This window comes from Lotus japonicus, chromosome 1, assembly GCF_012489685.1.
Source record: "Lotus japonicus ecotype B-129 chromosome 1, LjGifu_v1.2".
Taxonomy (NCBI): Eukaryota; Viridiplantae; Streptophyta; class Magnoliopsida; order Fabales; family Fabaceae; genus Lotus; species Lotus japonicus.
The window spans coordinates 21642128-21669601 of record NC_080041.1 but is presented as its reverse complement, the minus strand read 5'-3'; the positions used below and the strand labels follow the sequence as shown (position 1 = coordinate 21669601).

Below are 27474 nucleotides of genomic sequence, written 5' to 3'. Positions count from 1 at the left end.
ATAAAGTAATAATAATAAGAGTTTAATAGACATGCACTGACAGTGTAAAATAGTTTTACACAGACATCCAATTGAATTTCGCCAAATCAGAAAATATATTATTCTTTTAATTAAAATTAAAGTCAAATGTAATTATGTCTCCTATGTGGCATGCTTTGATTGGATGACTGTGTAAAACTATTTTACACTGTCAGTGCATATCCATTAAACTCTAATAATAATAATAAAAGAAAAGAATTTCAACTAGCTCAAGACTCGAGTAGTTTATTTTAACGGATAACGGTATTTATTCTAGTTTCGCACCTCCACTAAGCGATTGGTTGGGACACTGGTTATCCGTTCTCTTCCCTTCCACAATTTTTAATCCAAGCAACAACAGGATATTTCCAACCCAACCCAATCAACCATGCAAGCAGTTGTGAGTTTCTGCTATCATTCCCGCAATTCTCCCCTCACAGCCATACCCTGAGTGACTGAGTCTGCCATGGCTTCTTTACCTTCTGTTGCTGTTACTGCCACTCTTAAGCTCCACCCACAATTCAAAAAATACCCCCCAAGCTCCATTCCCATAGATAAGGTACCCTTTTTTATCCACTTTCATATTTTGGTGTATTGTGTGCAGCCATTTTTCTATCTATTGATAACATATAGTCATAGATAATATATAATTGGACATACCTTACCTCCTGTATAGTGAGCACTAGTACAAAATTATAATTATTAACAAAATAAAAATTTCAGTGGTTAATTGTTTACACTGCTCAGAAATGTGTTTGTACACCAATTAAGTTTAAGTTCAACGTGAACAAACTTTCATTGCAATCCATAAAATGAGTTATATTCACATCTTATTTTAAAGTGTGCTAAATTCTATTTACATCAGTGTCAACCGATCATTGAAATATATTTAGATGTCAAGGGTCTAGTTGAGTAGCTGTGACGAGTAAGTGTATGTGTCTGGACTTTGAATTTCTGTTAAACTCAACGCTGATTCATGTTTAAGTCAAAGTGCTAAAATCTTGCTTCTTCGTTCTTCGTTCATGTGTTAGGATGTGTATTTTGCTTGCCATTTAGCCATGTACAATAATAAACCTATGCTATTCACCACAAGCCCTCCCTAGTAGGATTGGAGATGTCATGTTCCTGCCACTTAATCCACCAAAAAATAGAATTATACTAATCTGGTCTGGTCTACTTAATTTGATATTAACCTGCAGCTTATGCTTTCAGGGTCAAAACATTTCTTTGCAGAAAAGCCACAAATTCAACACTCATTTGGATCCCAGCAGGTATCGGGGTTTTCAGGAAGCACTTTCACTGGCCAAAGAAGGGACAGAGGAGGTGGACTCATCTTTCTACATTCCCTTGCTGCAACAATGCATAGACAAGAGGTCCTTTTCAGACACACAAATTGTTCATGGCCACATCATGAAAACGGGTAACCACGAAGACGTTTTCGTGGTGTCATATCTGGTCAGTGTTTACTCCAAATGTGGGAACATGGAGGATGCTCGAAGAGCCTTCGATCACATGCCCAGAAGAAACGTGGTCGCCTGGACCACGTTAATGCTGGGCTATGTGCAGAACTCGCGGCCAAAGCACGCCTTTCATGTGTTTGATGAAATGTTACATACAGGGAGTTACCCTTCCATGAACACTCTAGCTATAGCTCTAAATGCTTGTACATCCTTGAAGTCTTTGAAGTCAGGTGAACAGTTACATGCTTACATAATCAAATACCATATTGACTTTGACACCAGTGTTGGCAATGCACTTTGTAGTTTGTACTCCAAATGTGGCAGGTTGGAATTTGCTCTGAAAGCATTTAAGAGAATCAAGGAAAAGAATGTTATTTCATGGACTGCAGCTATTTCTTCTTGTGGGGACAGTGGTAAAGCTAAGAAGGGTTTAAGAATTTTTGTTGAGATGCTTTCTGAGAACATGCAGCCTAATGAGTACACTTTGACTAGTGTCCTCAGCCAGTGTTGTGAAATTCAGTTCTTAGAACTTGGGACTCAGGTTCATTCGATGTGTACTAAATTGGGCTATGAATCAAACCTACGTGTAAGGAATTCTTTGCTGTATTTGTACCTCAAACGTGGTTGTATTGGTGAGGCTCAAATTCTGTTTAAAGGAATGGACGATGCCAGTTTGGTTACATGGAACGCGATGATTGCAGGGCATGCAAAAATGATGGAACAGTCAAGGGATAATCTTTATGCATGCTGGAATGGAACCGAAGCACTCAACCTTTTTTCCAAGTTGAATTGCTCAGGCATGAAACTTGATCTATTTACCTTCTCAAGTGTACTAAGTGTTTGTGGTAGAATGGTTGCTTTTGTGCAGGGAGAACAAATTCATGCTCAGACCATCAAAACCGGGTTCTTATCAGATGTGATTGTAGGAACTTCACTAATTAACATGTACATTAAATGTGCAAGCGTTGAGAGCGCAAGCAAAGCGTTTCTGGAGATGTCTACTAGAACTTTGATATCATGGACTTCCATAATCACAGGTTTTGCACAGCATGGTAGGTCACAGCAAGCATTGCATCTTTTTGAGGATATGAAACTAGCTAGAGTTAGACCAAACCAGGTCACTTTTGTTGGTGTTTTGTCAGCATGTAGTCGCGCCGGCATGGTCAGTGAAGCATTTAATCACTTTAAGATCATGCAAAAGGAGTATAAAATTAAGCCTGTGATGGAACATTACACTTGCTTGGTCGATATGTTAGTGAGGTTGGGTCGGGTGGAGGAAGCTTTCGATTTGATTAAGAAAATGGATTATGAGCCTAGTGAGTTTATTTGGTCAAATTTGATTGTTGGTTGTAGAAGTCATGGGAATCTGGAACTAGGGTATCATGCTGCTGAAAAGTTACTAAGTCTCAAACCAAAAGATCCTGAGACATATGTGTTGTTGTTGAATATGTACCACTCAGCTGGGAGATTTGAGGATGTGTCTAGGGTGAGAAGGATAATGAAAGAGGAAAAGGTTGAAAAATTAAAGGATTGGAGCTGGATTAGCATCAAAGACAAAGTGTACTCATTTGAAGCAAATGACATAGCACACCCACATAATTCACTAGTATGTAAATCATCGGAGGATTTACTGGTGAAAGCTAAGAATCTTGGATATGAGATGCTAGAAAGTTTGGAAATAAGTGAAGAAGAGGAGGGGGAAAATACATCCTCCCTTACCATTTATCACAGTGAGAAGCTGGCTATTACATTTGGTTTGGAGAATTTGCCAAACTTCTCACCAGTAAGAGTTGTCAAGAGTACCATAATGTGCAGGGATTCCCATAATTTTATTAAGTATGTCTCAATACTGAGTGGTAGGGAAATCATTGTTAAAGATAGAAAGAGGCTTCATAAATTTGTCAATGGAGAATGCTCATGTGGAGAATTTGGTGGTTTTCTCTGATATCCTCCAAGCAGCAGCTAAAGTTTTTACCAATCAAAAGCTGACTATCAAAAGCTGATACATTTTTTACACCTCTCTACACTTACTAATAACATGTTACTCTACATTGACAAGTTTTAAATTGAAAAAAGATATTTCTTCAGCCAAGAGTGTATATAACTATGTACCTTGGTAGAAACAGAGGGATAGAAAGAAAATAGAAAAAGTGAGATTTGTGATATATGATGTAGGCGGAAATGAAGAGGAAATAAGTGTAAGGTGCATGTAAAATTTGGACCATGATTTGTAGTGGTAACTGAACCTGAAATAAGATTTGTACAATTCAAGCAAAAATTGCAATCTTTGACTATAAGAGTTGGATACATTGTAATGGTAGGAACATAAAAGATAAAAAGAAATTATTTTTTTTTGAAACTAGATAAAAAGAAATTTACAAATACCAACCTTACAAAGTTGTAGATAATTTCTTTTTTAATTACACCTGACTCCATTTTCTGTGACACTTCCTCTAAAATATATATATCTTACATAACTAGACCTTTTTCTTCTTTTCTTTTCCATAAGAGTCAAAGATTCCACAGGTGATGAAACTACTTCCTTTTGCTTTTATTCTTGGAGACCTTTAACTTGCTTGTTTCAGTAGGTGGTCTCCAGATTATATCCTCAAGATTGCTAGAAAAGTTCTTGTAGAACTGCAACATGGAGGAGGTACATTTTTTGTCATAAACCAAAATACAGGATGCTGAGTGGAAGAAAGATGAGGTCACACTAAACCATGAAAGCTTGTCTCTCAAAAACTGACCTTGAGATATTCATCTGCATCTCCAGCTGCTTTCTGAATGTCCACCATGAAAAATGTTGGAGCAACTTCAAAAACCTTTTAAACGAAAAAAGGGAAAAGGAGTTCAGAAAGTTATGAATTAAATTGTTCTTCAAAATATTTAGGGACTGTAGTGGAGAAATAAACTTACTCCCAGCATAACTGAGAAATAAGAAGTTTTATTTGCTGAAATACCCTCTATTCTCATCTGAAAATTCAGACCAAAATCATTCACATCAGTTTAATTAAAATTAAAAAAAAATGGCAAAGCTTAATCCTCAGAAGAATTAACAGCAGATGCTAAGTATCTTTATGTTGATTTTGTAGGATAGACATGAGTAAATGATAAAAAATAATCCAAAACAACAAATGTGGAAGGAAGTGAGAGTGCAAACGGATAAAGCCATTCACTAATAGGATGTTTGAATTAACTTATTTTTCCTCAAAATCAATTCTGGCACATTTTGGTTTAGAATCAATTATAAAAGGATTTCCAAACATGCTTTAAGTGTGTAGGCTATCAACCTTATAGTTGCGTATATGCGTCTTAAAACCCATTGACTGTGCCACAACTTCCATACTTGATAAAACCACCTTTGCTGGCTTTTGAGTGATGAAGCGTGTTTGGTAGTTCAAAGAGTCCTGTAAGGAAGGACATAAAAGAGATGAATAACAAACATGATCCACCTTAAGATAATGACAGAAAATAGGCAATGGTGTTGCATTTGGTCACAGCAAGCCAGGTAATTTCATCAGGATTTGCAAAGTTCCATGAAAATATTAAGCCAGAAAATAGCAAACACAACAATGTCATAATCAACATATCAAATACCTTTCCACGATCAAAGAGTGTTGCAAGGTTTAAGCCTTGAGATAAAATTATCATGTCGAATGCATTAAGAACCAGAGGACCCATGTCCTCTTTCTCACATTGCTGATTAGCCCTCTGATCCTTCAATGACAAAATAATCAATATATCAACATAACTGAGAATATAATTTTCATATGATTGCACAGGAAACAGAATATAATAAGTTAAGAAAACAGTGATAGTTCTTCGATTTGAATCAGTCCTTTCAATTATTATCTTACAAAATATTAAGACGTAGTAACTTAAAATATCTTTTTGTTAATACTGTTATTCTGTACCATTTGATGAACTCCTCTAGGAAAAATTTACAATAGATAGGAGGATTGGACACTCAAAGTATATTGTTTTTATGTATGAAGTTGATTGTGACTTAATGCAGAATTAAATAAATAAACAGACCTCAATATTGTCAGACTCAAATGCAGCATTTACATCATCCAGATTTACATCTTCATACTCAAGGAGATGAGCAGGAATATAGCCTCTTTGAAACCACTCATCATTTCTAATCTGCTGAATGGTTATACGCTGAAATCAACATCAAACAGGCACACACAAACACATAGATGAGAATACGGAAAAAAAGAACTTGTGAGAAACAAGTGTTGCTATAATTGGAAGCATACATTAAAAATGCTACCACATCTGAAAATAAATGAAATCCTTGAGCTTGAATGAATAATACATGTTCATTAATATTCATAGAACCAATACTCTAAAAACAAGTTAAAGAAATATTTGGTGAAACATAATCTAGTCCACTTTGGCTTCGTGAAATAGACAACTTACAGATTTCACACCAACAATAATCAGAACCATGCTTGACACCTACATATCTACAATCTTATTGAAAATGCCATGTAGTTCATCATCACATTTGATACCCCCATATCATGGATTTGGGTTCTCGAGGGTAATCCTAAATTCACACATTTAAGTAATCTGAGTCATTCAATCAAAATCGGACAGCTAAGATAAGCTAAAAATCTGGGTCGTCAGATCTTTATCGTACCACTCAATTTTTTTAATTTATTTCCTGAAAAGAATCCGAATACCCATACCATCTACCTCACTCTTTGTCCTGTTCTAGATGCCTTCTAACACAATTAGATGAACCATGTCAGACACCTAACTCATTTTTCTGCTTCTGTGCTTGGACACCATTAATTCCAAATCGACAGTGAAAGGCTGGGTCTAAAAATTCTTTTAAGACATTAAGAAAAAACAAATCTTGTGTTGTAAACCAAATTCTTACGTGTTCAGGATTTGTGTCCAACATTCTATATATCAAAGATTTTGCTCCCACGGGAAACCATGGCGGGCATGAAAACTCTGCTTTCCCAATCTGCAAGGGAGTTAGAAAAAACCAACAGCATTAATAATACTCTGAACCTTCAATCGAACCAAACATCATGAAAAAACAAACAATTAGACAAAACAGTATTCCTGAGCCTTTTGACACCCAAAGAAGTGTTTATCACAAAAACTTGTAGGAACAGCAGTCAGTGCTTCTTTAATAATGCAAGAAACATTATTCTCTATCACTATATGTAAGATAAATAACAAAAATACTTATGACTGGGGATTCCATGTATTCTACAGTAAAGTACACATTTGACAAGTCTAAATTCATGCCTTACTGTATAATGCAGTAAGATCAAGCTCATCAAAGGGAAGATATCCAGCCATTAGAACATAGAGGATAACCCCACAGGACCAAACATCTGCTGGAGCACCGTTATAACCCTTGTGACTGAGTACCTGAAATTGCAAAGGAAAATGTCAAATGCAGAAGACAAGTGACAAAAATAGCTGAATTTGACACAAAAACATATGAAGAAAGCAGTAAGGAAGCCTTGTATTACCTCTGGAGCTACATAATTAGGAGTCCCACAAGTTGTCCGAAGCATACTGACCCCCTATTTTCGACAATATTGGCAACGTTTGTCAACTACGAAAACTTCTTATATCATTTCAATACATGAATTGAAGTCAAATTTAAGAATTATTTGTCAGCACAGTCACCTGTTCTGTCAATGCGCTCAAACCAAAATCTGAAATCTTTATATTTCCTTGTGAATCAAGTAAAAGGTTTTCCGGCTGCAGAAGGAAAAGGAAAACAGTTAGAAGAAAGCCCAAAAAGGATGAAGAAAGCATTCCAGATCCCAGTCAATGCAGCAAACCTTTAAATCTCTATGATAAACTCCTTTACTGTGGCAATAATCTACACCATCAATAAGCTGTTGGAAATACCTTCTAGATTCAGCTTCACTGAGACGCCCATGGTGTACCTGCACCATTATTTTTTATCATATCATCATTAATATCTGAAGAAGTATGATAAAAATCACAACAAAATATTCACAAAAAAGCACAAGAGCCATCTTGAGCCACTTACAATCTTATCGAACAATTCACCACCTGTAATGAACTCCAATATGATATAAATCTTTGTACGGCTTGCTAGAACCTGAAGAAAATCATATTTTAAAACAGAATGACGCACTTGTTAACAGTGACAACCAAGTCATAAGAGAAAGGGAAAATTTCAAACCAAGTCATATCCTGAAAAGATTTTTCAAACACTGTTCCTCTCAAGCAGTTAAAGAAAGCAAAATTCTACAGTTTTGGATTTACTTTAGTAACCTGAAAAGACTTCTAAAACTTATACCATGTTTGGTTTCATGATTTGCACAAAATCTGAGACACATTTACTCAGAAGTTAAGGCCAGTAACCTTGACTAGAAGTGATTCTAGAGCATTTCACTGTGGAACCAAACATGTTATTACTCGATTCCATATTTCACACTTCATTGGTAATGATCATGACTTGGAGAACACGTAATTTAGTTCAGAACAGAAGCCAGATGGCCCCTTGAAGAACTTTAAGGAGGAAGAAAGAAGTAAAGGTCTACAATCAAGCAAATATCACATGCCTCATGCAAACGAACAACATATGGATGTCTGACTAGCTTCATAATAGAAATCTCCCTCTTGATCTGCATCACATTAAAATAAATAAGTAAACAAAAAATATCAAATACAATTCAAAAATAGAAACCGTAAGCATGAATATAATAATCAAATCTCTTGTGTCTTAAAATGGTAGAAATTCAAGCCTAAATATAAATGTCCTAAAGGCACGCTCACTTACTCGGATGCCAACCCAACTAAGTGTCTGTTTGGTTTTCAGTTAGGAAGTCTGTTTGAAGCATTGGAATTCGAAATCACGATTTCCACTGGACATTCAGACAACGGAATGCACTTGTTGGGTTGAGTGAATGTGCTTTAACATTTACCCAACTGAAAACCAAACAGGCTCTAAATCGTTTGCAAAAGCTCATTTGAACTTATCTTATAGTATAAGCAATTAAGCATTATGCAAGTTTTTGAGAGAACTTATATAAACAGCTTATGAGCTGCCCACAAGTTGTTTTGAGCTTATTTTCATAAGTTCGACCCAATGCTTTATTTCTGTCCTAGTTGATCCCGATTCGACATTAGAAGTATATTGATTTTTCCCCAATAACCGAATACTTTTCAATGTAAATACTACTAAAATTAGATTATGAATAAGCTCTTAATTCAATAAGCTTCTCAAACTAGCTTATGAATAAGTGTTTATGCAATAAGTGCTTATTACTATAAGCGTTTAATTAAGTTGTTTATCGAAACGCACTCTATATTCTATACGGGTAAACTTATAAGCACTTCATTTCACTTAAAACACTCTTAATCCAAACAGGCCCTAATGACGAGTAACTAGTAACGATGATGCTTATCCAAAAAAAAAAAAACTAATAATGATGATGATGAGTGTATGAGAAAGGAGATAGAGAGCCTACCTGATCAACCATTTTGTGTTTGATGATGGTGGAACGATCGAGAATCTTCATGGCAACACTCTCACCAGACTCAGTGTTCTGAGCGAACTTCACCTTCGCAAACGTTCCCTCCCCTACGGTTCTCCCAATCTCATACCTGCCCACTTTCCTCAACACCATCTTTCTTTCTTCTGTCTCTCCCAATCAAATCAGCTACTGCACCATGAAACCTTGTAACAGATCAAACTTTACCAACAAGCTTCTAGCTTTTCCGAAGTTTGATGAACATTATACTAGTTTTTATCGAAGGACAATGTGAAATGTTGAAAAGGAAGACAAGACAGGTAGGAGTGGGGTGATAAGATAAAGACAAAGGCAGACCTGGTGGAAAAATGTTAGGAAAATTGGACCCACGGAAAGGGGGGAGGCAACGCTGTTTGAAAATTGAAACCTCAATATTTGAATTTCAAAAATATTTGTGGGTGATGGTCGATATGAAATTAAATTTCATTCACACGTGAAAATGGAATGGAGAGAAGAGAGATAGGGAAAAAATAAAAAAAATGAAAGATATGATGTATAATATGATTGAAAGAGAAAAAAAATATAAATAAATAGTGAGAGTGTAAATGAAGTGAGAATGTTGTTTAAAAAAAAAAAGTGAGAATGTAAATGTACGAGAGAGCTCGCGGATATGTGATGATTTTATTTTGTTTTGTCTTCATTTTGGAACAACGGAAAATGCGAGTTCTTGACTTAGAATTTTGCATGATAATTTCATGAGGGGTACGCGCTCAGCGCTCTTCTCCCTCAAATGTTAGGATTTTAGAGATGTCTATAATTGAGTTTGAGACTCTTATGTTAAGAGACTATTTTGTTGTTCCTTTATTTTTGTTCTTGTCTTGTTTTATTTGTTTTCCAAAACACTAACAAATTAATTTAAAATGAACTAATGTATGAATGGTGAAAGTATTTATTTTAGTCATACAAAAATAAACGATTTTTTTCTTATCACTTTTTACTACTTAGTTAGATGTTTTTATCAAACTCTCTTATTATATCATGTCTTATCATATACTGACCACCAAATGTGCCATGTATTAAATTAAGATGCAGGGGCAAAGGCCAAAACATCAAAGTTAGAAAACGACAAAAAGCCTAGGGAACATCCTCTACCCAAACAAAATGGCCAAATGAAAAGGAATTACGAGTTTAAAAAGCAGCAACACAGTTCCCGCTTCTGCGAACAAAAAAAAAATCAAGAAATGGTGATGATGATCTTTTCTAATTTGTGAGTCGAGAGGCTTCTTTGCAATGTCTTCATATCTTCCCTTTATGCTTATGAATCTTCTTTGAGATGAAAGATAGCCGGTGGAACGTGTTCTTCACAAAGCTTCTATCTGTTGGATCAAACAGTACTTTGTGTACTTGTGTCAGATGCGTTAAATGCATAGTACTGTTTGGTGAGGACCTTTTGCCGAAAAGATGTAGTTTGTCATCTAGTAGGTAGCATAGGTTTGAACTTCTCTTCGTTGGTGTGAAGATATGGTAATTCGATAGTGACACCATTGTACTTTTACTTTGTGCATTGTACTTTGTCATAACATGTGATTTGTCTTTCAAGACTTCTTCAAGAAGCTATTCTGAAATATTTTCCAATTAGAGTGTAAGGTTCACTTGTTAGACACTGTAGCTTTCTTTCCGTGATAAATGACCCTCTCTGCTTCAATCGTTCTTTCTTTCTTTGGACGATCTTTCTTCTTCGACCATTCTTCTTTCCTTCTTTCTATTGGCCATTTGGAACTAAATGATAACCTTTGACCAAATGCTTGTAGCTTCTTCTTAGGAAATGACTTTGCTCAGATGTAGCTCAAGGCAGATCATTGTAGGCGTAGACGACAAGCTGTATTTCATTCAATATTGCTTACATGAGAGAAAAAGGAAAGTTTGATAGCAATAACGTTGTACTTGTTTCCTTGATCAATGTGTTTTGTAGAATATCACGTGATTTTTGCACTTGACTTTCTTCTCAAGAATATCACGTGATTCTTTGCACTTGACTTTCATAGTAATTAATAATATCATTTTTTTGAAGGAAAATAAATAATATCATTTTTAGCTACACTTCAAATTCAAAATATTTTTAAAAGTTAGTGTCAAATATTTATATTTATATTTATACATTATAGTCTATTTTATTCTTTACAATTTCATCTTTCAAATTATTTTATGAAAAACATTGAATTGCTGTTCTCACTATTATTATATTTTATTACGTTTTTTTTATAAGCATTTTTTATTACGTAATCATATTATAAGTATAAGATAATTATTATTCAACACCAAAATTGACGGATCAGATCAATGGTGTTTTTTTTAACAGATGCAAGATGCAGTGATGTTTCTAGTAAAAAAAATATATAGGGTATTGTTGTGTTTTCAAGTTAATTCTTATTCCCCTCTCATTTTCTTGGCATAGTTGCGAAGAAAACTGTCATACTACTGTAGATGGACAGTTTTCATGCCATTTTCCTTGCATGTGCTATCCAAACACACAAAAGTGATGTTTTTCTGCAGTTTTCCAGCCCCTCCCTTTTCCTTCCTGGCAAAATCACCCTAAACAAACATAGTGCAAACAAACACAATGTAAGTGACTATGCAGAGATCGAGGTTCGAAAGATGTAAGCTTGAATGCTTGTAACTTTCTCTCTTCACTCTTCAATCTTCAGCTTTCTAATTTATAGACTTCATGTGTCAGCTAGCTGTTTGAGATGTTCCTACATTTGGGGGACCTGGTTCAGTTGTGCAGTTGTAATTTATGCCATTCGTGAGTGTGATAGGTTGATTTCTTCATAGATGTGTCCAACGGTTAAAAATAAAGCCAATATGTTGTCTTCACGTGGACTTCTTTACTTGTGCAAAATGGTTCTGATGTTGGTCAGATGCTGCTGAATTATTAATGAAACATCAGAAGCTAATTATCATCAGCACGATAGCAACTTTAGATCAGCATGCACCTACAGAACATTCAAAATTCAATTCGACAAAAACTCGTAATTGTTATCATCAAGGTATAGGGGTCCACTATGGTAGTCAACTTTTTTTTTGTCCACCGGACCATCATTAACCACCGTTGGATCTTAGAATATAAGAATATTTTTTAGATTTATGGTTAAGATTGAATTTCTACTAAAAGGGTAAAATCGTAATACCACCATAATGACCTTCCCCCTACCCAAGCAAATGACCACCACAACCACCAACAGCAGTGCCACTACCACCACCGCCACCATAAGCCGCCACCGGCGCCACCAACTGAACCAGCAACAATCTCTTCAGACAACCCACATTGATTCCTCCTCGAACTCCTCTGTTGCTGCTTCTCCGAGGGCTTCCTCCTCGCCTCCATTCTCCTCAGCGTCTACAACCCCTTCCTCTTCCTCCACTCCTCCTCTGTCTTCGTCGCAAGCGAGTTGCTGCTCCTGTGGTATGTGCTTCCCTTACAGAGACCCTCCATCCATGAACTTCAACAGAACCTGGATATCCGCGTTGTGGTCGTACTTCTCATGGCACTTCACCACGTTGACATCATCGACATCCCTCAAGATCTGGATCTCGCGGTGGATCTGCTGCCGCACGGACTCCTCGTGGTGGCCATATATCACCTTGAGCGTGTAGACTCGCCCGGTGGTGCGGTGAACCACCTTGTCCACCGTGCCGCCCCTCCCGCTTCCGATGTGGTTCAATCTCTCGAGCTCCGAGAACGGGATCACCAGTTGCTGCTGCAAGGCTCCTCCTCCTCCACTTCATCCGCTTCCTGCAGCGGAAGCAACACCACTAGATTTGTGTCACACTAGCGGTATAGTCAGTTGGTCTTTCTGGTAGAGACAATTTTTAGATCTGAAACTTGGAGGCCGCCGTCAGCAGCCATGGCTAGTGGATGAAGGTCTGAAACTTTTAGGGTTTAATTTTTAATATATATTTATTGAAAATGACCAAAAACGCCCTTGGTCCATGGGTGGACCAAAAATAAAGTTGCCAACTTTAGGATCATTGGATTTGGCAGCCCACTCATTAGAAATGTCACCCCACTTAAAACACTTTTCGGAAACTTAATTTCCGAAATATTTCAGAAATTAAGTTTCCGAAGTATTTTCTCACTCAAAAGTGGAGAGTTACATTTTATTTTGCACTGCAAATCACGAATTAATTTCGGAATATAAAATTCCGAAATAATTCGGAACTTGAAAATCCGAAAATGGGGGTGTGAAATCTAATAATAGGGGTGAGAAATCTAACCCCCCAAATTTAGTGGGCACCCAAAGTATACATCATCAGGGGGTTTCAAGATCTTACAAATTGCTCTAGCAATCCCGACACATGTGTGATGAAGGTCAAATGTCTATCATTAAGGGATGAACTTTCGATTTAGGAGTCTCAACAACTACTTTTAAACACTGCGATCGACATCTGTTGGGTTTGTCAAAAACAATATTATAATAAACTTTATTACTCATTTTAAATTTGGATCTTTTTTCTTAGAAAGTCAATTTATTTATATTTTATAGTTTGTTGTATATTTTAATAAATATTATAACTAATTGAGCAACAAAAAGAATGAATATACCAAATAAATGTTAATAGAAAGTAATTACTTACCATATTGCTTTCAATAATTATTTACCATATTGCGTGCTTTCGAATTTTTTTATTAATTATTGACTTAAAAAATTTAAGGAGAACAATTCACAGGATAAAAAAAAATAAGAATATTAGTATATAGCTTGTACAATGCACGTTCAATGCACGAGAAAATATATTAAAAATATATCAATTTGAAATATTATATTATTGAAAAACTCATTATTTAAAATTATAGTTGTTGAGTTTAAAATTTAAATGAAAAAAATTAAGATCACAAATAAAAAGAGCAATAAATATTAAATTTAAAGGATAAGTAAAATTAATACAAAATAAATATTAAAACATTATTCAAAATCAATAAATCATTTTTCAATGATTTGTATAACTTGACAGTCTCATAAGTCTCATTTGAGGCGTGTAGAAATATTTCACCTTACGTTCAAAAAAAAAGAAATATTTCACCTTGCTTATTTGAATGATATTGATTGTTAATGAATAAATTAGGTTCCTTATCAAGATAATATTATAATATATAATAATATTATTAATCTTAAATATTTATCTTAGTAAGTCTATTTAAAATTAATTGTATAATTTAATATATAAATATTTCAATTTGTTAAGTTATAAAACTAATGATTATAAGGAATACATATTTTAAGAAAATAATTATTGAACAACGTAACAAAACATTATTTTAATAATATAATTATGTTAACTATATTCCATTTTATGTCATTAAATAGTATATTAAATATGATGATTTCAACTTAATTTGATTTATTTTGTAATATAATTTATAAATATGTTTTAAAATGCCTAATGATCTGTACATAGTTCGTTACGACCCAATTAAAATTATATCATAAAGTCCTATAAATAAATAATTTAACTTTTATCCAATAACCGTGTAAAACGTTTTACACATGCATTCATTCCTCTCATAAATTATTTACTGAAATTTACTACCATCTGGTTTCCTGTAGCTCTATGTTGCATGGATACGGGTACGGTACCGGTACCGGGTACGACATTTTTTGAAAAACCATGGTACGGGTACTCCAGTTATATATATATATATATATATATAGAAATAAATGTTTTCTACCACAATATTTTTAATTAAAAATATCAAATCTCCTAATGGTCAATACTTATATGAAAGACCAACATAAAAACCATCACAACCTAATAAAAATCATTAAAAGAATATGTAATATCTTAACATATATCTTCAAACACATACCGTCATAGATAATCTTAAGATTGAGTAACATTGAAGAGACATAACATAAGATTGTTCAACATAGACAGTAACATAAATTAAAATAGTGCAAAAGAGACAATACGATTGTTCAACACAACAAAACAATTAAACGATAGATTGTTCAACAACCAACAATACAAAACCAAAGCTCTCTCAAACAGTAATGGTGTCATCATTCCCTTCTCCATCATCAGTGAACAAAAACGAGGTAATTTTGAACAAAATTTTTTTTTTTAAAAAAGTATCCGGAGTACCCACGGACGTACCCAAACCTACCCGTGGCGTACCAAAAAACGTACCCCAGTTTTTTTTTTGGGTGGACTTGGGTACGTACCTGGTACGTACCCACGCGTACCCATGGCGTACCCGTACCGGGTACGTACCCGGTACAGGTACAATGCGATTTTTGGAGTACCCGTGCATCATAGCTGTAGCTTGATATACTTTGTGAAGATAACATTGGATGAAGGATTAGTGGCATTTGTATTGAGCACAACATGAAAGGAATTGGGGGTTACAACAAAGGCATTGAGGTTATCGGCTTTAGAAATTGGAGTGATATTCTTGTAGAAATTGCTTCAATTTTTCAATGTTATCGACTTAAGTATTAACATGTAAATTATAGTTAGATAAAAAATTCCAATAAAGACATTACAAAATTGAAAATTATAGTTCATTATATTATTGGCTTAACTAATTGAACAACCGTTTGAAACACTCTAACTCATGGTCCCATCTGCAATATTCACATAAGCTAATACCATCATTATCATCATCTAGTAATACCCATCTACCGGTTTTTACTTTCCACCCTTTGCATGTGCTCTTGAAATTACAAAGAGGGCTATGATTGAGCCCTAGCATTCCATTACTTTTCCACATAGATTTTAATAATTGTTCCACTTTCTTTCTGCAACCTACAACACACATGGACTTCATCAGAAAACGCATATGCTCAAGACCTTGTTTTCTCAACTCATTATTTTCAGAGCATAATAAAATCATACCAAGCACATATTTTGCTTCCTTGTGACCATTTTGAGCAGCTACCTCTAAGATCTCATGACCATCAATCTTTCCATTTTGATAATCAAAGATTTTTCGTAGCCCTTCTCTGTACAAGCTATCTATGTTTCCATATTCCCTACAGCGATTCAAGAACGATGATGTTTTGTCATTAGTATACCACTGGATTAATGGGAACGTATCCAAAGAAACTTTTCTCCAAACATAACTATCTTCAGTAGCATCAAGAAAATCTTTGCAACATATTTTGATTGCGTGAAGATCGACGAAGGAGTGTGAGGCTACAGTTGCAACTACCTCTACCAGCAAGTCTTGTGGAAGCGTTTTTATGGAGGAGGTGGGATAGGGACCTTTACGGCTTCTTTGTCTCTTGCTCCTTGCCTTCTTCACTAATCTTGATAAAGTTTTTTGTTGTGGGTGCTCAACCTTAGAAGTTGCACGTCCTCTACGAGCATATGCAACAGATAGATTGTGTGGTTCAGGACCACCTGCAGAGCTGCAACCTCTAGTTCTAACCATGTCTGCAATAAAAGAATTATAGTTAAATTAGTCAAATTCATTATATAGTTAAATTAAGCATTCAAATAATACATAAACCATGATTTAAAGATGCCAGATTCTAAATTTCTGACATTATAAGGTTACGGAAATTATAATCCAGGTAGTTTAATTTACCTTTAGTGACACAATATGCTACCTAATTCTGGATTATAGAACCTTAGAATACATACCAGAAATTAGAATATCATGTAGGGTATAAAGAAGGTTGACAACTAGTTTCTGAAGTAAAATATTATAGTTTGAGTAGTTAGAATCAAGTAGCTTTTCTTTTTTTTGTGACAGAATCAAGTAGCTTAATTTAACTTACAGCGTGGCCAAAAGTAAAAAAAGGTTGTAGTGCAACATGTACATTACCTACCGTTGATTGGAATCTTGTAGTTGTAAATCAGGCACTTCGATCTACACAATGCTACCAGATTATAATTTCTGGAACTATAAAAGATACATGTTGGAATTAAATTTCAGAACTACACCTTACATGAAGCTACAACCTAGTAAGGAAAAGCTTCGCCATGGCGAGAGCTTCACCTAGATGACACTAGGGTAGAAAATAAAAACTGACAAAGAGGAGGAAGGAAGGGAGCTTACTTGACTGAAGGAAGAAACTTGAAATGCAATGGAATGTGAGGGATATTGAGAAGTGGAAGAAAAAAATTGTGAGGGAGAGGAAGAGATGGATGGTGCGGTTTTAAAGATTTAAGGCTTAATATAAAGGTAGAAAAGGAATACTAAAACATAGAAATATAAATAATTTCACAGATAAATAAAGTAGTTTAGTAATTTGTAACAAAAAAAGTAATATGATAAGTAAATATAATAAAATTGTTAAATAACCTAATTCAAATAAAAATATTAGTTAAAATCAAGAAACATATTTTCTCCAGTTTAAATAACTTGACATTTCATGAGACGTGTGTAAATAATTCTGACCTTCCCTATTTCAATATTATCAATTGTTAATTAATGTATTCAATTCCTTGTTAAAATTATTATCATATATAACATTGTTAAAAAATATTAATTCTTTTTCTTAGTAAGTCCTTTATATCTACCAAAAAAAAAGTCATTTACAAATAATAGTATTTCTTAATAAATATTTCTATTGATTGAAAAGAATAAATAGAAGAAATTATAATGAGAAAATACCATCTCATAATAATAAATTAAGAAATTAAACTAGAATTAATTAACATGATAAAGAAAAAATTTAATAATATATGATCAATATTTTAACATAAAAATTATAAATAACTTTCCAGATACATATAAAAGTAATATGGTAATTAAGAAAAAAATAAGAAAAATAGACAAGAAACATAACTTTAGTCGAAACCAAGACATCATTTTTCTCTCGTCCAAATAACCTGACATTTTCAATAGGTATGTAAACATATGTCATATACCATGCAATTTGAATGACTTACGTTTCTTGTCAAAAAATATTATAATATATAAAATTAAAAATTTGATATTAATTGTTTTGCGTAGTAAGTCTATGCATAATTAATTGTATATTTTAGTTAATATTTCAATTAATTGAGATATTAAAATATTAAATATAAGGAATATATAATTGTTTACACCAAATTTTGGTAAAACAAATAGATAATCCAAGGATCAATCTGGGGACTGGATTCGAGTCCTCTTTGGTTCTTTGGTGAAAATATCTTAAGTATTAATTAGCAAAACTAAGAGAATTTAATAAGAAAAATAAACAAAACGAATAAATTCAATGAAAGTTAAAGAACAAGTATTGAAACTTTATTTATGTATAGTAATCAAATCTAAAATACAAGAGTTGCACGAAATCCATACTCTTTTTCTCTAAGTTTGCTTGTAGTCATTGCATTCGACTGTAAGCGTTTCGAGTACATTCGAGTAAGTAAATTTGTGACCTTGATTTAATGCAAAAATATACTATTTATAGACCTAAAACATAACTGCTTTCTAACGGTCTATTAATGAGACAATTACAAGTGTCTTCTAGAACATCTCCTCGTCCTACACGTGTCTTCCTTACGTCATACTGCTACAAACGACTCTTAACGTCAAATCTCTCCCCGCATCGAAGTCCAAACCTTGAGTCGAAAACTATTCGCTCACATTCGACCCTAATCACCAACATCATCTGACACTTAGCAAATTTTACATGCCCGATGCCTCATGAATTCGACTTCCATCAATCACAGTCGAATTATGCTTTATAAGTCGAAATTATCTCAAATTCGTAGTTAATAGATGCCCCCCAAAATATCATATTTTCGACACCTTGTATGATCTATGAGAAAAATGATAATTTTATATCAAATAATTTCGACTAACACTAGGATTCAATTTATCCTTTTTTTTTCTCTTGACATACCAAAAGTCCTTTTTTACCCTTTAATAACTTCCAACTTACTCCACTACCATAAACGTCCAATCATGTCAGACGCGTTTACCTAGGTGAATCATGAGAACAAAAACCGCCACATCCCATTAAGAATTCAAACGGGTTTCTTTATCAACCTAATTCAATAACATTTGGCATCCGGTGCAATCCTAGCCATTCATCCAACTTCACCCAAAGTCTATAAATAAGTAAAAACCTTCTCACTTCCACTTCTTCTTCAACCTTATACTATCGTTAAGAGAAACAGAACCCTGAGAGCTCTCCATCATCATCTCCGCGATTTTCTTTCCAAAGCTCTAACCACCATCGGCACCACCTGTCTTTCACCGACACTACCGGCGTGACACTGTTCTTCAGTCACCTCTTTGTCCGACGCTATGATATCATCATCTTCTTCCCACGTTCCTGAAGCTGCTTCCCTTCCTGAACCCATTGTTGTTCAAGGAAAAACTTACGTTCCTGAATCTCCGAATGAGAAGGAGAAGATAAAGATCTGGAATTCCCAGGTACTTATCCCATTCTCTCTTGGTGACAAGTTGCATGCTTATTTAGGCCCTTACCAAACTACTTGTCCCAAAAATTTATCTGCATTTTTTCCTTCACCCATACCTGATGAAAAGATCTTAGCTTTTAGGGACTCTTACAACCTTTCTATCCTAAGTGACCCATATCGGGCTTTCCGATCTTCTCCTTCGGTGAAGACGAATCCTTATATAGAATGGCTTAATAAGGTTGAGGAGGATTTTTGGAAAACCCTAGAAATCTTCGACATAACTCAACTGTCTAGGTCGAAAATAATATATCACCCTTCGATGTTAGCCAGTTCATTTTTCTTTTGGGAACGTTCGACCAATACTTTTTACACTCCTAGTGGAATGATCACACCTACCTTAATGGATGTAGCTGCTATTACTGGTCTTCGACCTACAGGTTCCCCTTTCAGTTTTGACATGCCTATCAAGCAAGACATAAAGCTAGATTATTCACACATGACATACAAAAGCTTCGTCTTGAGACACCATGACAAAACCACTGAGGAAGTATCCGACTTTGAGCATGTGGCCTTCTTGCTTTATTGGCTCTCTGCTTTCTTCCTTTGTTCAAAGTCCCTTCAAGTCCCCCAAAAATTTGTCATTCTCGCCCAACTTCTTCATGAGGGGTCTGATGTTTGCTTAGGCAAGGTCTTATTAGGTGAACTCTATCTTTCCTTAAGCCAAGCGGTTTCATCGCTTCGCAAACCCTCTGGTGACGAAAAAAGTATTTTGTTTGTCGGTCCTTTGTGGTTTCTTCAACTTTGGCTAAACGTCATCTTTGAGACTAAACTTCCCACTCACGCCCCTAAGAATGTTTCGACCAAAATTGCGGCGTTTCGACTCAACCACTTGACTCCAACAAAAGAACAAGTCGACACCGAAGCCTCTTTCCGCAAATTCTTTGCCGCATTCATGGAAATGAGCTCTTTTACTCCAAGCCTTGCTCCCTATAGCACTCGACTTATAGGTCCTGAATGGCTTGTTCGACTGTTTCCATGTGAAACCCCTAGGGCGCATAGCGAAAGCATCACTATATGGAGGGAAGTTCTTAGACCTCAAGTTCTTTCTTTGGGTTTCAAGAAAGTCGAAGTCAATGTGTTGGGTTATCAACCCCAACTTGTAGCTAGGCAATTCGGCCTAAGCCAAATGATTCCCATTCCACTCTTCTCGAAAAAAGATGTTATTTGCAGTGAAGAGTTTTGTGATAAAGATGTCGACTCTTTTTATGAAGCCTTCAATTTGTATGAGAAAAAGACCACTGCCCTTCGTCTCGAAGCATTGGCTTTCGAGCCATCTTTTTACTACACTAGAGAATTTGAAGTCTGGTGGTCAACTTACTACAACTCCATCAAGACCACCTTAGGAGATTGTATTTGAAAGATGACTGAAGCTCTTCGATTTGTGCAGAAAAAACCAACCAAGAAGTTTTGAGGTACGCACATCAAAGAAATCCAGTCATTCCAGAGATTTTTCAAAACTGTTTATCTTCCAAGTCGATTAAACGTAACTATTTCGGAAGCGGCAAAAACTTTAAAAGAAAAGGTCGAAGCCAAAATATCACAAATAAAACTTTTTCCCCCTTTTGTGGATAAATACGATTATACTTTTTGACGTTACTGTCCAAAATTTCCCTCTTTACCCAACTGTGATCTTGCTTTGGCTTTACCTGTTATTTTTCCAAAATGGCTCGACCACTTTTCGTACAAATGTTTTATGCAAAGCCTTTTGCCTCTTCCGAAAAGAGTTACCTCGACTAAATATTTCTCGCACAACTACCCCGGGCATATTCATGTTAACACATGTCACATCCAAGTTCTCACACAAATTCACCAAAGTCAGATTAACTATTTTTTTTTTCAAAAATTCTTTATCTTTTCTTTCACCTGATGATTTCTCCTCTTTATAGCGGAACCTATACCGAAAGTACCTTCAAAAGAAGACGAAGATTCTGAAAATTCGTCTAGCATTCCCATTCAGCAAAAGAACATCCCAAAGCAAAGGTATATTTGATAAACTTTACTCTTTTTCGACTTCGATGCTTACATTCCGCTTTTGCAGGCTCGAAAGAGGGGTTCTCAGAGTTCGACCTCTGACGCTTGGAAAAAGATAAAAATTTCATCTAACACTTAGTCTTTTCAGCAAGATCCTATTCCTGAAGACGAAAATGTCACTCTCGACCCTAACAATCCAACTGATGCTGATAAAGACAAAATAAGTTCTAAGATTTCAGAAGCTAATGAAGAAGACGAAAATCCTCCCCTCTCTTCTGCTAAGAAACACCCTAAAGATGAGCCGAACCAGGAAGAACAAGAAACTTATTCTGACCCAGAAGATTCTGATTCTTCCCATAGCGAAAGTTCTGGAGCTTCCAGTCCAACCAAAGCTCAACAAGAACAAGTAAGTATTTCACTTTACTCGTTATCTTTTCTTTTCCATCGTGATTCAGTTAAACGAATTCTAATTCCTTTCTTACATCTTCAAATTTCCAGGGCACTACTTCGAAGCCTAAGCCTCCACATCAATAGGTTTAATGTAATACTTAAGCTTAGTACATGAAAACTACAAACAGAAACATAATTTTTCTACTAAACTATATCTAGTTTCAGCATCATTGGGGATTCGACTCAAATAATAAATAGCCCTCTCGACTCCCGTTTCATCATCCTGGGCTAGCACACTGCCAATTGTTTCCTCTAACGCCGAAATGTAGAGCTTCATTGGTTTTCCTCGAATGAGGGGAGCCATAACCGGTGCTGTCGTTAGACTAGCTTTTATCTTCTCAAATGCTTTTTGATGCTCCTCTTTCCATTGAAACTCTTGTTCTTTCTTGAGTCGAAGTAATGTGGAGAATACCTTAGTCTTCCCACTTAGATCCATGATGAATCTTCTCAAGAAATGAACTTTGCCCAATAGCGACTGTAACTGCTTTTTATTTGATGGTGGTTGAGTATCGAAGATAGCTTTCGCCTTATTCTGGTCTATCTCAATGCCTTTTTTGTGGAAAATGAATCCCAGGAATCGTCCTGCAATTACACCGAAAGCACATTTGAGTGGATTCATCTTCAAACCATACTTTCTCATCTTTTCGAATGACAACTTAAGATGTTCCATATGAATCTCTTGAGATTTCGACTTTACTACAATATCATCAATATACACTTGCATAAATTTCTCAATATATTCATGGAAAATGATATTCATTACCCTTTGATAAGTTGCGCCGACATTTTTGAGGCCGAAAGGCATCGCCACCCATTCATATGTTCCTAGTTCTCCTGGGCACCGAAACACAGTCTTTGACACATCATCTTCTGCAATATAAATTTGATTATACCCTAAGTATCCATCCAACAAACTTAAATATTCGTTTCGTGCAGCAGAATCTACCATCATTTCGGCCACAGGCATGGAATACTCATCTTTCGGCGTAGCCGAATTTAAATCTCTATAATCTATGTAAACCCTCATTTTACCATTTTTCTTAAGTACATGAACTACATTAGCTAACCAATCGACATACCTGGCCGTTCGGATGAACTTTGCTCCAAGGAGACGTTCGACCTCCTCTTTGATCTTCTAGAAAACCTCTGGGGCGAACCTCCTCGGAGTTTGCTTCACTGGCTTCTTCCCGGGTCGAATAGGCAACTTCAGTTCGACTAAATCCCGTCTTAACACTGGCATTTCATCATAGTCCTTGTTGACAGATTTTTTACCACAACTACTTTCAAATCCCTTTCAATATTCAATTGTAGTATAGTAAGGGTTTTTATCATCCTCAGGGAATTGGAAATACAACGTCGTTCTTTAGCTAAATTACTTAAGGAAAGAGTTCAAGAAACGTTTGGTTGATTGTTTTGAGAAATGTTGTGGACATAAAACAGTAATAGAAACGGGTTTAAAATAGATTGAGAAAACTGTTGGGATTGGGGTTCACACATCAACTCTCATATATCCTATAATTCAAAACATACAACCTATTCTATCCTTGATTTCATCACATCAGTTCTTATCTATCTAATTAATTTCTCACATGAGCAGATTAACGATTCACTTCTCTAATTATCGATGTCTCACATAACTAACGAAGCAAAACGTAATGAGTTCAGATGTTAAGCGACTAATAACCTAACCCTATGTCTAGCAATCAGGTAAATTAGATGATACAACCTAAATCTAATTCAAATATGTAGCTTCCACTCACATATCAAATCTCAAATCATGTTCTAGTTGATCAAGCTAAAACAAGCATTAAAATCAAGATCATATCATTGAAATCAAGAGATAAAATAGATTCATATGAAAGAGAACTAAGATAGATACATTTAAGTCAAGTATTACACCCAATCCCAACAAAGAGAAGTTTAGCTATCCATAGACATGGATGCTATGCTTACAAGAGGAACTAAGACGAAAGTAATGATCCGTGCCGTCCTTGGTGATGTTTCCAGCTTGATGGATGGTGAATCAAAGCTCCCAAAGTTCCTCCCTTCTTCTCTTTGAAGTTTTCTCTCTCAAAAGTCCAAAATAGGTAAAAAGATGATCCATTTCTGATCTTGGTCGAGCCTTTTATACACAGGGCACAGTTTTGCTTAAGCTGATAAAGGTTCCGCTTAAGCGAGGAGGTTCCTTCATGTTCAGGTAAGGTCTTTCAGCTTAAGCGAGACCATTTCTCGCTTAAGCCAAATTGTCTTCCAGAACCACTGCTACTGCCATGTAATTTGGCTTAAGCGAGGCTACATTCGGCTTAAGGGAAGATCAATATATTTGCCACTGATACTGCCATATAATTTGGCTTAAGCGAGCCAGCATTTGGCTTAAGCGAACTTCAATATTTGTAGCCCTTTTGATTTGAAATTGTTTGAATCTCTTGACTTTTCTTCTACAATAAAACCAAAGAGCTTAAATGATAAAACTAACATATCTATATATTTTCTATATAAAAACTATCTACTTACTAAATTAACCTATTGAGGGATAATTTGGAAGATAATGTACACATCTAGAACAGATAAGTACCCAAATTAGTAGAGAAAATCAAGTATTTTTGGTACTTATCAACTCTCCCAAACTTGGAACTTTGTTTGTCCTCAAACAAAAGGTATTGGCTATCAAAAAACATATTCACAAAGGTTCTTGAACAAGCATGGCTTATGAACTACTCATCTCAAAGTTTCTTTTCACAAACATGATTCAAGCATCAGTTACCAACTAGAACATGTGAAGCCCACAACAAATGGTTACAGTAATGATACAAAAACACACCAGCATGAAATCATTGGCATAACATTGAATCCAATACTCTTCAATCAGGGAACCACTAAAATTATCATCAAACTGTTTACTCAACTCTTCAATTTTCTATAAGGTAAGTGTTTCACACTATTCAGCCATTGAATCACAACATGTCAAACTTGTTACCTGTCTCATCAACTATTAAAACTGCATGGAAACTCAAGAATCACAAAGGTCTTTCTGGGTTGTAATGTGGCCAGGGTTCTCAAGAAAATTGGTTTTTCTAGATTTCAAGATATTTTCAAGTCAAGAGAGAAATTACATTTGGATTCATGCAACAATTATGAACATTTTTCACTCTCCTTCTACCAATCCTCTTTTTCATCCCTTCTACACAATTTCATGCACATAATAACCCATTTCTTTTTGAGTGAATCGTCATATTGGTCCCTGAGAAAGTAAGCGTCAGTCATATTAGTCCCTAGAATTCATTAATGGTGAAAAAAATCCCTGAGTTTGTCTCCGTCGGTCATAGTAGTCCCTAACCACGTTGGGCCGTTAGTCCCTGGGACGGAAAAGTGACATGTCACTTTAATTGACACCTTGGCTTGCCCCCGTGTCGTGCTACGTGGCATAAGTTACTTTCTCCCCAAAATCTTTATTTTACAATGGTCCCTGATGACGTGACACCTCCCCATTGGACCAATATGTGGGCAAATTAGTCCCTGCCAACCTATGATGATAAGACGTTGGAGAGTAGAGAGAACGTCAGACCATCTTCTTCTTCCTTACCCAGTGCAGAGAGAAAACCTTCAACCCAAAGTTGCTAATTTCTTGATAAGACATTTTTAAGGTATGCATTATTCTAGAAATTCACTGAGAATACCTATATTGAATCACAAATATTTTATTAAAAAAGGCACACTGTTCCTACATGGAGACCGATCTACACTGATGCGTACATATTGGCTGACCAAATAACCATAATATATGCAACATCCCAAGACATTAGGAAACGTTGTTAATGCATACTAAAGGTGGACGGACCTCATTAAAGGTGATGTGCAATCGCTCTATGAACGAAGGAAAGCATAATTAGGGGAGTGATTGAGAAGAGTGAAAAATGAATGATTTTTTGGTACTCTATTCATGATTCAATTAATGTTTAGCATTATAAGAAGGAAAGAGGGCAGAGGAACAGAGACATGTTCATCTTTGTACTCTAAGGCTGAGTTAGGAAAACATCTTCTTCTTCCTTACCCATTGCAGAGAGAAAAGCTTCAACCATTCACATGCATAACCGCCACCATTTCCCTTCGTGCTTGACCTCTGTTGAACGTGGCCTATGGAACCCTCACCCATTGTCATGTTCGATTCAACAACAAAGAGCACATGAATTGCAGTTTGGAGAGAAATCGACAAGGAATTTTGGAGATTCAAAGGATTTGGGGATTTAGATATGGTTTTAGGGTTCAGTGATTTGGGAATTTTAAACCCATTTCGAAGGGACTAAAATGATCGATTTAACCCCCTTATAACTTTGTCCTACGTGGCTGAGTCTATGTGCCACTTAACGTTGGTTCCATCCCAGGGACTAACAGCCCAACGTGGTTATGGACTACTATGACCGACGGAGACAAACTCAGGGATTTTTTTCACCATTAATGATTTCTAGGGACTAATATGACCAACGCTTACTTTCTCAGGGACCAAAGTGGTGATTCACTCCTTTCTTTTTCCTTTTTTTTCTTTTTTTTTGAAACATTATACACAAGCATTTATATATATATATATATATATAATTTTTTTTTTCAAACATTATATGTACAAAGGATAGAAAGTTAAACAAAAAGATATCAAAGCTTCCACTCCCCCCAACTTAGCACATTAGCATAAAATCCTCACATAAATGCTCTCTTAACTTAAAAGTAAAGGAGAACATTGTTTTTTCATTTAAGTTTGGGATCATACACAAAGAACAACAAAATTTTCATTTAGGCTCAAAAGGGGGCTCAAACAGTTTCCTTGTGGACATCGTGCTGGATTCTGGGTTAGGGGTGTAGGATCACGCGCTTACCACTACGCCAAAACCAATTGGTGTTAGTGAGGGCGCAACGTTATTTATTATAGCGTAGCAGACAGCGCCCCGTTTCGAATGCTACCTGCAGGCAGGATGCTGGCCCACCTGGACCCAACAATCCCCCCCAGCACCTGCCAGCCAAACTAGCTGCACAGCATGCCTTCCGTGGGATTCGAACACGGGACCTGGCTCTGATACCAATTGAAGGTATGAAAAACGGTAGAAAGGGGGGGGGTTTGAATAACGTTTTCAGTACAAAACTACCACCTTAAAGATTTTGACAAATCTTTCGAGAACTTAAGTGCAAAAGATAAGAGATAGAAAAGCACACAAGGATTTTATCCTGGTTCACTTGATAAATCACTCAAGCTACTCCAGTCCACCCGTTAAGGTGATTTCTTCCTTCTTAGAATGAAGGCAATCCACTAATCAGGTAAGAGTTACAACTGCACTTGAAACCTACAAGTGACTAACAATTACACTGACTTAGCTCACACTAAGATTCACTCTCTTAGTCTTCTCTAGGATCCGATCAAACTTGATCTCCTAAAGGAACTACCACTAAGATTCACTCTCTTAGTCTTCTCTAGGATCCGATCAACCTTGATCTCCTAAAGGAACTAAACAACTGTTTATCAAGGAAATGTTTACAAGAGATTTGCTTCTAAAAAGCTAATAGTAAACACAATGAATTTCAGATGAAAGAAAGCTTAGAGTATTTTGAATATCTTGCGCGTGTGTATTGCTTCTAGTATTCTCTTCTAGCCGCTTCTTTCAATCTTCAGCCTCTATATATACTCC

At 35.7% G+C, this 27474-nt stretch overlaps 3 protein-coding genes across 4 annotated transcripts; 1 reads left to right on the top strand and 2 right to left on the bottom strand.

The window, feature by feature from the left end:
- Nucleotides 1-294: 294 nt before the first annotated feature.
- On the top strand, nt 295-3612 carry LOC130734119 (pentatricopeptide repeat-containing protein At5g04780, mitochondrial-like). The gene is made up of 2 exons (XM_057586423.1): nt 295-577; nt 1231-3612. The coding sequence occupies exons 1-2, from the start codon at nt 485-487 to the stop codon at nt 3421-3423; spliced, it is 2286 nt and encodes a 761-aa protein (XP_057442406.1). The 5' UTR covers nt 295-484; the 3' UTR covers nt 3424-3612.
- A 136-nt stretch (nt 3613-3748) lies between these two features.
- Nucleotides 3749-9307, bottom strand: LOC130734120 (CBL-interacting serine/threonine-protein kinase 8-like). Of its 2 annotated transcripts, XM_057586424.1 has the most exons (14): nt 8960-9305; nt 8051-8113; nt 7513-7584; nt 7298-7405; nt 7140-7214; nt 6980-7033; nt 6750-6875; nt 6370-6459; nt 5514-5642; nt 5076-5195; nt 4769-4885; nt 4395-4451; nt 4226-4300; nt 3749-4115 (listed from the first exon to the last, which is right to left on the bottom strand). In XM_057586424.1, exons 1-14 carry the CDS (start codon nt 9116-9118, stop codon nt 4014-4016), a joined length of 1347 nt encoding a protein of 448 aa, XP_057442407.1. In that variant the 5' UTR covers nt 9119-9305; the 3' UTR covers nt 3749-4013. The 2 variants fall into 2 exon arrangements, with proteins under 2 accessions (XP_057442407.1, XP_057442408.1); XM_057586425.1 differs by lacking the exon at nt 4395-4451 and having other exon boundaries at nt 8960-9307.
- Nucleotides 9308-15542: 6235 nt separating this feature from the next.
- Nucleotides 15543-19261, bottom strand: LOC130730023 (uncharacterized). The gene is made up of 3 exons (XM_057581897.1): nt 19165-19261; nt 15857-16396; nt 15543-15766 (listed from the first exon to the last, which is right to left on the bottom strand). The coding sequence occupies exons 1-3, from the start codon at nt 19259-19261 to the stop codon at nt 15543-15545; spliced, it is 861 nt and encodes a 286-aa protein (XP_057437880.1).
- Nucleotides 19262-27474: the final 8213 nt, after the last annotated feature.

Bases quoted from the DNA above. Each gene is read 5' to 3' on its own strand.
- LOC130730023 (XM_057581897.1), bottom strand. From the start codon at position 19,261: ATGGGTTCAGGAAGGGAAGCAGCTTCAGGAACGTGGGAAGAAGATGAT. The intron at 16,397-19,164 runs GTAGTGTCGGTG...CTTTTATTGCAG, and splicing joins TGAAGAACAGTGTCACGCCG to ACATGGTTAGAACTAGAGGT. The intron at 15,767-15,856 runs GTATGATTTTAT...TGTGTGTTGTAG, and splicing joins GGAAGCAAAATATGTGCTTG to GTTGCAGAAAGAAAGTGGAA.
- LOC130734119 (XM_057586423.1), top strand. From the start codon at position 485: ATGGCTTCTTTACCTTCTGTTGCTGTTACTGCCACTCTTAAGCTCCAC. The intron at 578-1,230 runs GTACCCTTTTTT...TTATGCTTTCAG, and splicing joins GCTCCATTCCCATAGATAAG to GGTCAAAACATTTCTTTGCA.
- LOC130734120 (XM_057586424.1), bottom strand. From the start codon at position 9,118: ATGGTGTTGAGGAAAGTGGGCAGGTATGAGATTGGGAGAACCGTAGGG. The intron at 7,215-7,297 runs GTTTGCTGCATT...TTCCTTCTGCAG, and splicing joins TTTATCATAGAGATTTAAAG to CCGGAAAACCTTTTACTTGA. The intron at 6,876-6,979 runs GTAATACAAGGC...TTGCAATTTCAG, and splicing joins CTAATTATGTAGCTCCAGAG to GTACTCAGTCACAAGGGTTA.